We start from the raw sequence: 10,444 nt of genomic DNA, 5'->3' as shown, positions 1-10,444 counted from the left end.
CTTGTTTTGCACTGTTGTGCATCACTGAGTCAAAGACAAAATATGTCATGACAGCTCAGATGTATGAAACAGAAAATATTTATTCAAAAAGACTTGGAGCAGGAAGTTGTAAAAAGTGAACATCAGCACAGAGGGAAGCAGGAGTTCCACTGTAGAATAAAAGTCTGATGTGAGAGAACAGTGAAGGAGAGGGCTCTTCACCCCTCTTACCCATGACATTTATTCATTTTGCGAATTACAAGTATGGAACAAGATTACGGACAATGCAGGGTTTAGTATCATGCCCAAGGACAGTTCCACTCGTAAAGTGGGGGAGCTGCAGATCAAACCATTGACTCACCGACTGGTAGTTGATCTATCTATCTATAACATGTACAATAACAAAGCAGGCTGAAACTCCCAGATTTAATGAAGCAAAAGGTATTTCAATTCAATGAAAAATTCCAGAAATTCCAAAGAAATTGTGCTAACAGTCCAGAGCACCTGCAGGAGCACAGTTAAGCGCTTTAGGAGGTCTCAAACATCTTCTTCCTGTCAGCTTTGTCCTCAATGTTCTTACGCCAGTCACCGACTGCCTCTGCAGGCTGCAGGACACAAACACAGTGCACAGTCAGTGAAACGCAGAACATCCTGTAAATCCTGAGCTGCCGAGTCCCGCCTCTGAAAACACTCACCTCCTCTTTCACCTCCTTCTTGACTTGCTTCAGGTTGGCTCTCAGGTCCATGTTGACTGTGTGTTTGGAGCCCAGCAGAGCTTTAAGCATGGCGTCAGCGGACATGCGCACTTTCTTGAGAGCGGGCTTCTTGACACCAGCCAATTCCACAACTTTTATCTTCAGGTCATCGATCTAAGAGTGACCGAGCAGTTTAAAAGTGAAACTGAGCTGAAAGCCGAGCAGCAGCTTTGTTTAAACCTCATTTCTGCTGGATCTACATCTATGACAATTCAAAGTAGACTCATGAGTGTAAATTAAAGATGAAAGTCGCCTCCATGTCGAACCAGTGTAATACTGTGGCAAACTGAGCTTTGACTATTTAGCAAAGAATCCAAAAAGACAACCTAGATTATTACATGTTTCACCAATCATTTCTTTTGGTTACTTTATATTCCTTTCTCACAGAAAGTTACTTTAAGAATTAATGAGTCTAAGAAGCTGCCATCAGATATTTGTGCTTATTCTTGAAATTCCACATTTCATTACTTCTATTGATTGAAAACTTTTGAGATGTTTTTGCCCTCTCTTTAAAACAGAACCAGCTCTCGTTGGCACACTTTTACATTTCTTTAGCAGATGAGTCCATAATGTTTCGATTACGGATTTGTAGGGGCTAGACCATCTTTTGATGTTAATAGCTCTGTGCAGGTCTGGCTATGTGCATGACTTCATTTTCAAGTGGCAGAATTTATCTGGGATTCATGCTTGCTGGATATATACCGACATGCAGACTATTAACTTTGTTTTTTTAAACAAAGAGTTTGTGGTGTTCTGTTTTTTCATATTAGTTTTAGGAAAACAGTAGCTTTGTTCATATCATTACAAAAAAAGCTGCCAGATAGAGCCAGATTACATTTTACGTTAAGGCTGAAGTTCACATTTTGTGCCTGTTTTCATCTTCATTAAAGACATGCCAAATTCTAAAGTCACAACCGCAAGAGATGGACTCCACATGCATGCTCACGTCAAGGTGTTTTCTGTACCACTCCAAACACATTTCCTCACCTGGCCAACCAGGTAGATCAAAGTTAAGGAGGAAAAAAAAAAAACACAACCATGTTTGTTCGTGCATTAAATGTTATTACTGCAAATTACTATTATCATTAGCTGTATTGAACTTATTCTAAATGCAGAATATGTTATAAATGTTAGATTGAAGCACTAAGTTTTCTCAGCATACTTCTTTCCAAACATACCAGGTGGTTATCATATTAAAATAGTGAAGAGGTGTAGAAAGGCTATCAGCCTGTTCTGCACAGCAGCAGGAGGTGTACCTCTTTATTAGCCTTGCCCACTTTGGCCTCCAGGTCATACCTATCTTCATCCACTTTGTCAATGAGGGCGTGCAACTTTTTGCAGGTTTCCTAGTTAAACAAACAGGTGCAATGGTTATTGACTGAAAACAATCCCTGATGGATGCTTCAAGAAGCAGACAGTGATACGGCTTTGAAATACAAATACCAAGCGATTGCACAGTATGAGGGCAGAGTATCAATCTTGTACTGTGGTTGTTATAAGACTGTAAATGCATGTACTTACTGAAGCTACACACGGCACACCATGAATGACTTTGTAAAGCACTAACCACAGACGTAAGAGGGCTGCACACCTACTCCGAGTTAACGGAGTAAAGCTCAATAAATAGATTTTATGCTGAGCCTCAGTGATAGAGAGCCAACACCCACATCACTTTTCATCCGCTAGTTCTACAGACTTTCACTAAAGAAAGCTGGGAATAATGGACAAACATTAACCCCTTAACGTCTATTGTCGCATATATGCTACAAACCGTTTGACTCAATCAACCAGCCGAGATAGCATCTTTATTCCCCCAATGCCGGTTAGTCCATATTCACTACGGACCTAGGAACCTTTATATAAATAAATATGTAAAAAACAAAAGGGTGAATAAAAAAAACATTGTTTTTTTCACTGTTATATTACTGTGTTGTTGTTATCTTATTATTGACCATTATGCCTGTTGTTGCAAATAAGCAACATACCAAATTGACTCCAAATTGACCAGGATGCATGTTGTTGCAAATTTGCAACATACCAAAATTTCTATTTATTTTTTTGTGCAAAAGTGAAATTAATAATCTCAGCATTATTTACCATCTACTTAAAGGCTAAAACACACACAAAACATTTTTTTATATACAGCTATATAAATTCAGGCGTTAAGGGATTAAACACTGCTTGGCTGAGTCACATTGTGCCGATACTTCCAGTGAGTCCTCAGCATGACATACCCGTCATCTGAGTTTGAGTTGCACTCTTTAACAATGTTAATGACTTATTCCACAGCAGGAAAGGTATCGAAACATTTAATATCTGCTGTGGGATATCACATCCAAGCAGTTCAGTTCAGTTAAGAGGAGCTCAGCTTTGCCACACAGTGCCAAGTTGATAAGTTGATTTGAGATGTGTCTATGAGCATCTTCAGCCCAGAGCAGGGAGCACTACGCTTTTTCTCAGTGCTTTTGCAACCTAACAGGATTTACTTGGTGATTGTTCACATCTGTTTGAGAGTTTAAAATCAAACATACATTCCTGCAATGTGACAAACTCATAATGTAGAATTATTTCTGCTTTACCCAGATTTTAAGTTTCAGCTGAGTGTAAAAAGTGACCAAGTTTGTTATAGAAAATAAATTAGTATCCTCACCATGAGGGCAGCCTGGTCTCCACTCAGGTTGGGAGCGGGACAACTTTCATTCATGTAAGCTTCTTTTGCAACTACAAGGTCCTTTTTCTCCTGTTCAATCCAGTTTGCCGCAATCGACAGGATCAAACTCTGTGGGACAGTTGAAAAGAATAGAACCAGTGTTTTTAACCAGGATTTTGGTCAATGTAAAGCAATCATTTCCGCAGGTATTGAAAATATTGCATGAAAAAACTTTTACAAATGGATATCTATTGATTTAACCTGTTACATACACTGTTCCAATTGCATTAAACTTGTATTCTATGGACATTTCCATTGGTAATATATCTAAAACTGTACAACAAGGTGACTGTGGCAAACCGCTATTTAGAAGAAGATGCTACCAAAAGTGTGAGAGGAGACAAATCAGTTTGCTGTTATGATAACTATTTAGAAACCACATAGTTTTAACAGTTCACAAAACATTCTGTCCAGTGCTTAATTAACACAATCAACTTTATACAGGTTATCCGCACTTTCTTTGGAAAACAAAATGAACCACCAGGTGGCACCAGAGTGCTTAAACATGTTTTTTGCATTGTTGTTTGTCTCGTTTGTCTCTTTGTGGTCTGGGATGGACTGGCAACCAGCCCACGATGTACCGCCTCTTGTCCAATGGCAGCTGGGATAGCCCTGCGACCCTGGGTTGGATTAATCGGGTATAGAAAATGGATGGATGTTTGAGTTTTATTAGTTGATTAAAAGTGAATGCGCAGGGGGGAGGGGGGCTGACGGTTGATTGGCGTGTCAGAATCCAATAGGAGTAACTCTCATCATTACTTCTATTGGTCAGACATTTCCTCTTGCTACACCCTCTACAATGGACTAAAATTTTTTTTTTTTTCCAAACATTCTATTTTAGTGGGTACAATGGGGTCGTGAGGAGGTTTTCAGACAATATGATAAAAAATGCTCCAGAAAACATCACAGACCCCACCTTTAACAGATCAGTTCAAAGCACAAAATTAAAGATTATGCAAACTGTCCTAAAATCTCCACGACCTTACAGGTCATTTGTTTATATTCTTACATACGACCTATATGAGCATCCTCTAAACCAGTGCCTCCTACAGGTGGCAGGGAGTATTGCATTTCTTACTACTAAAAGACAACATAACTGTTTATTTCTCCCTTAAGCAGAACTTGGGTACTAACTTTTTCTTTCAGATTGGAGAAAAAGGCATTCACAAATGTTTCCTCTTATAAGCCACAAAGTACTACCGAGGAGGAGGGGGGGTGAGGACGGTCACATCATGCACAGTTCTCTCAACCAGGGAAGAAAAAACCAAGAAACCAAGAAATGACAAATATTTTTTTCACTTCTGGGTTCTAATCATGCCACAACATTAATTAACACTTTAACTAAACACTGTCATGACTTCCTGATTTATTTCAGACATTAACATTTCATGTTTAGGGTTGTTAAGTCTAACCAAACTTCCTGGTAAGAAAATCAATATAGTCAGGGCTCAATTAAATTCTTTTTACAGCAAAACATTAACGCAGGCCATTTTGTTGGTTGCCTGGGTGACACGTCAACACAAGAACATCTTACAGCGACACTTTTGTCAGTTCTGGATCGTGATTAGGCAATAAAATGACTTGGTTACAGTTAGAAATCACTACTACTCAGTTAGGGTTACGATTTTATTGAATTCATAATTAGGGCTAAAATACACCCTAAGTGTTAATGCCACTAAAATGTTGATGCACATCATTTTGACACTCAATATACTGTTTGTCACAAGATGACAACATGCCATATACTTCTTAAATGTAACTGGTACATAATTCAGTGGATGAACAGACAACCCATTAGGAGGTTTTTGGGAGGAAGGCAGTCTCCCAAAACGCACAGAAACACGAGGGATTGGTGTAGAAGCAAAAATAGACTTTACTAGTTTAACCAAAACAAATCAAATCAAATCATCTGAACGCAGAAAGATCCACTAGACAAAAAGCAAGGCAACATGGCAAGTGGCTGGTGGGAAACTGAAGGTTAAAGTACATCTGAGGGTGAACAGCTGAGTGGTTGCTGGATATTCCTGCTGCCATCAAGCTAGAAGCAGCACCACAGAGACAAACAATCCCAAACACACACTCACTCCTACGGTCAATTTAGAACCCCCAGTTAAACTAATGTTTTCTCACTGTTAGAGGAAGCTGGAGTACCCAGACAGAAACCCCCACATGCACGCGGTGAACTTGAGCTAAGCACAAAAGCAGGAGCATTCTAACTGTGAAGTGAACCAAAGTTCAATCAATATTTACTGATTACTGAGCAGATTTATGGAAAGATATCTCAGTTTTTATCAGAAACTGATGCTTGTCTGGAGATGTTACGCATCATTCTTTCTTTCTAAGTTCTATTCTTTGGTTTTTATGTTTGCTTGTTTTCTATCAGTGCCGATTTGTATAGGACTTTCAACACATTTTCTTAAAAAGACTTGTTGCTCGTGTTTGGAAAAGACATACAATGCGTATGCGCAGTGATGTTTTGCTCGACAGGTATTGTATGGAAGGTGCCATGTACCTGCCACTTGTCTCATTTCCCAATTTGCACATACTGAACTTCTCGACCCGACTCTTCTGCCGCTTAGTCCATTCCACCCGAGATGTGAGCAGAGAAGGAGAAGTCTTTGTTTCAGAGCTTCACTTTGAACTGACATCAACTAAATATGACGTGGAACACAGCCGTGTATTCTAACCATTGTTTGTCTGCAACTTTACTCTGTTGGATTATTTACATCTGTTTGCAACAAAGTGGAAATGTACTTTTTATTCAATTTTAAGCGTAGGATTAACATCCCACAGGTGCCAAAAACATCTTCCACAATGAATACAACCTCACTCCGGCAGGCCTCCTCTCTCATCAGTCCTCCCTACTCCAGATGGATTTTAGTACCTGACATCCTTTAAGACAGGGGTTCCCAAACTTTTCCATGCCAAGGCCCCCCAAACAGTATTAGCTTCTGGCCCCCTTTGCAAACCACAGACAATGCTACAAATTACATAAACATCAACTTTTACAACGTATTTTCATTCTTTTCTTCACGGACAGCAGCTCCCTGTGTGAATGCAGCCTGACTAAATGCTCTTCTTTACGTCTGAAGAAGTCTACCGTTTTTTCGGACTCTCATTTTAGAGGGTCTCCAGACAGAGGACGCATTTCGGGCAATCATGGCCATTTTTCTGTACAGCTGTAAAGCCAAACTCAATGTCTGCTGCCTCATACTTTCTGATTTTAGTTGGCTAGTTCTTAGGGGTTTTTTTTGCAGCAGTGTCCTCCACAGCAGGGCTGCTGGTCTGTTCCTTCGGTCTCTTCCAAGTCAGAAATCTGTCCATTTTGGCTAAGCTAGCTACATGCAAGCTTGAGGAGCAGAGCAGCTTCAGAACAGGCGCAAACCGCCAGGTCTACCATGTTTTGACTTGCAGCCAATCAGAAAGACAAGCATGGCAAATAACATTTCGATATGATATATTATTATAAATTGTATTTTACAATACTGATTAAAAAATGTTACTTTTTTTTTAATGATGTTTAAAAAAAATTTGATTCTATTTTTGCATTTTTTTCTTATCTTCCCTCCAATTTTCTGAGGCCCCCCTAGTGCCCCGTGGTGGCCCCCCTCACAAACAAGAGGACAGAAGAGTGAGGAGACGAGGAAGCTTAAATTAGAGAAATGAGATGAGCTTTGGGTTCCTGTGTTGCTAACACAGCTGTCAAACTGTGACAGCTGCATATATCCGCAGCACCACACACTGAAGCACAAAAGCAACTGAAGACCAAGCAGTAACAATATCCTGCCACAGCTCGATTCAGCCCAGCCATACAGAACAGCTGCAGCTCTCCTCACAGCCAGCACATACAGAGAGAACAGCCTCTGAAGATGATAAATAAAGAGTCCCTTCATCTCTCCTTTCTGGTTCCTTTAATTGGGAGGGTATCATATCTCTACAAAACAAACACACCAACTCTTCAGATGGATCAGGCCATGCAAAAGTGATTGTGTGAGAACAACAGAAATTAGAAAAGGAAATCCAAACTTGTTGAAAGGTCCACGCATGCTGCTTGTGTCGTCTGCATTAGTCATGCAAAGACTCACATGCCGAGTCACCCAGAAACTCCTCAACACGTCATCGTATCTCATTAAAATGAAATTATTTGGGATTTTATGGTCGAAAAACTGTCTGTTTTTTAAACAGACACATATCCAGTCACATCTTTATTATAAAAATGTATTGCTTTGAGAGGACATGTTTTATGCTTGTCCAGTCACGGCTGATGAGATGGAGCTCCTTCCGCAGCAAACCTGACTTTTTCATGTGTTAACTATCAGCAGCCGTTTCCAGAAGGTCTATGAACAAGCATAAAGCTGCTGGTTCAGGTCAGACAGACACAGACAATGAGTGCAGTACCTTCAGATGATGCCTGCGGCTGGAATTCATCTTTTTCCTGAGGGCACAAGCAACATTGTTAGTATCTTTATAGTAAATAAATCCTTTGTTCTGATACGGTACAGTCTGGAGGTACTTCTCTTTCCCTGATGATTTCGATTTTGGAAAACTTTTGCACTCAAACATTCAATGTTTCGCTTTTTACCCCCAAACATTATTCGACAAAACATTATCTTTATCTTACTTTGTTTCTTTGTTTTTCTTTCTTTATTTTCTTTTTCACGTTTTGGAATTTCCCTTTTCTATTCGTTCTTTGTCTCAGTTTCGTTTCTTTTCGTTCTCCTCTCCTTTCCTTTCTTCAGTTTCTGTTATCATTTACTCTTGGAGTTTTTTGTTCTTTTTTTTCCCTGTATTCTCACGCTTTTCTCCGGTTTCCATCTGATTAATCCAGATCTTGTTCTTTGCTTCTTTATTTCTTGCTTTGTCTATTATGTCTCCTTGCCTTTTTCTCTCTCCTCAGTATTCCAACTGATCTGAAAATCTTTAGACCTATCTTTAACTTCAAACTGACTAACTTTTATTTGAGTATTTTTCTCATAATATTGGATCAAATATAGCATGTTGCATAATTGATTTGTTCTCAATTCCTACAACTAAGCAGCTTCACATTTCAGTCTACCACTGACATCAATGATGCCTGTATGGGACACAACACTTACTCAGACATGTTGGCGGTTTCTTTTTTTCACAACCTGTTTGAAGAAACAAAAAACAGAGGAAAAAATCATCATCAGCTTATCTTATCTGAGCCTCACAGTGTACTAATGTGACCTATCCAAACATTTGATGAACAGCTGACAGACTGAGCTAAGTTTGGAGATTGGGTCAAATGTCACTGTGACGCCTGGATTAAGCTCCTTTACAGGTGTCCAGAACTAAATATCCAGCTGGAGTTAACACTTCAATTCCTTTCACAGAGAAGAATGTGTCCAACAGAATGTGCTGCAGCAGCACGCCGTCTGCCAGCACCAGTAACTGCACACACACTCCAAACAAAAACCTGGCCCAACCAGGAAGCCAGTCCCACAATAAGTTCATTTTACTGATAATCAGAACCAATCGGAATTCCTTCGAACTGAGATTGTGTACTGAGACTGTATGAGTGACAGTTTTTCTTATCAAGCCTTTCTTATCAAATTGCAAAGATCAAATTTCAAAGCAATTGAACATAATCATATGCTTTAACCATCACGATACAAGGTTCAACTTTTTCTTAGGAAGCAATCTTATCTTGTAAAATGATTGTATTTGTGCTAATTTCTATACCAACGCTCTAGAGAAAAAGTGCTAAAAATCTTGAAATAGAACATTTTTACGATGGCATAGCCTACTATTTTTGTCAAGACTTTACAATAAACAGCACTGGCCACCATGACAACAGCTTTGTCTGTTGATGAATCCATGCTAAATCTATGAAAAAAGTTTCTTGAATCAGCAATCTGATACATTCTGTTTTATGTCACTCACAAATCTATCAGTATATCAAACTGTAGGCAGCTTCTGTTCTAAAGTCATGCCAAAAATTAAACTTAGTCTTGAATTTGACACCAAGACTAAATCAATCCTGAAAACTATGAAACCAATCACACCAAGGAGCTCTCAATTCAAAAACACTTTTCTAACACTTTTTTAATCTTTAGTTTGCAGGATAAGCTCAAATGTTCAAAACATCCAAAGGCTTTAAAAATGTACAAACAGAAATCTTCAGAGAAATTCAAAAGCAGATGAGAGCATCATCCAACCTGCAGCGCTGTTCAGACGCACAGATCTCATCCAGCAGTAAGTGCTCCTCTCCCCTCACACAAGATCCATTTTTTATGAACCTCAGAGCTAAAGACTTTCATTACCTTAGCACTTTACCAAAATGTTTCCATAAAAAGCGTCTGACTCAACACAAAAGCAGTTTTATACCCATCTACCAATTATGTAGAAACTAGAGGAGAAGGAAGAAAAGGAAACTGGTCTCACCTACGATGAGATGGCAAGCCGAGAAAGAGGGCAGCAGTGGCAGTGAGAAGAAACCATCACCAGGGTGTATATATATATATATGAGGGTTCCGATATGGACATGGAGCTGCTGTTTATGCAAATTAAGAATGCTCAGTCCAATTGGCCATCAAGCTCCTGAAATATCACCATCCCCCCAAACTTGACCCTGATCCGGCTTCATCAAGGAGGAGCACAATTTCATTTTAGAACACAGCAGAGAGCCACTGGACACTATAAAAGGGAGAAAAAGGATGATGATGCTTCACAGCCACTATAAAACCATCAGAGTTCAAATGTCTAAGCAGATGAATGCTGGGGAAGGACCCGTAACCCAGAATAACAGAACTGATTGTATTTTTCAAAGATTCCAAGTATCTGAAGAAAAAGCTCAAAAAATCTTCATATTCACAAAAAACTTTCAATGACTTTTGCAAAAGTCTACAAATTGGATGCCATCTTCATCTTTGCATGTCTCTTGTTAATAATTTGCACCATTAACTTTAACTACTGGTCACTTAGAAGATGTATGTCATTCAAATTAAGACTTCTCCATTTGTTTGTTGGACTCATAAAG

At 39.2% G+C, this 10,444-nt stretch overlaps 2 protein-coding genes across 2 annotated transcripts in view; both read right to left on the bottom strand.

Moving 5' to 3' along the window:
* The window catches only part of tnnt3a (troponin T type 3a (skeletal, fast)), a 209,615-nt gene that overhangs the window by 184,773 nt on the left and 14,398 nt on the right, over window positions 1-10,444 (bottom strand). The gene's annotated exons all lie outside the window — the stretch shown is intronic.
* LOC142383641 (troponin I, fast skeletal muscle-like) lies at window positions 61-9,923 on the bottom strand. Its single transcript, XM_075469263.1, has 7 exons — window positions 9,850-9,923; window positions 8,541-8,573; window positions 7,843-7,879; window positions 3,385-3,513; window positions 1,991-2,080; window positions 675-848; window positions 61-584 (listed from the first exon to the last, which is right to left on the bottom strand). The coding sequence occupies exons 2-7, from the start codon at window positions 8,546-8,548 to the stop codon at window positions 507-509; spliced, it is 516 nt and encodes a 171-aa protein (XP_075325378.1). The 5' UTR covers window positions 8,549-8,573; window positions 9,850-9,923; the 3' UTR covers window positions 61-506.

Source organism: Odontesthes bonariensis, chromosome 7 (assembly GCF_027942865.1).
Source record: "Odontesthes bonariensis isolate fOdoBon6 chromosome 7, fOdoBon6.hap1, whole genome shotgun sequence".
In the NCBI taxonomy this organism is placed as follows: Eukaryota; Metazoa; Chordata; class Actinopteri; order Atheriniformes; family Atherinopsidae; genus Odontesthes; species Odontesthes bonariensis.
This window is presented reverse-complemented; position numbering and strand designations above follow the sequence as displayed.

Coding starts and splice junctions, on each gene's coding strand:
- LOC142383641 (XM_075469263.1), bottom strand. Junction 2,081..3,384: donor GAGACCAGGCTGCCCTCATG/GTGAGGATACTA, acceptor TTGTTTAACTAG/GAAACCTGCAAAAAGTTGCA. Junction 849..1,990: donor TGGGCAAGGCTAATAAAGAG/GTACACCTCCTG, acceptor GGTCACTCTTAG/ATCGATGACCTGAAGATAAA.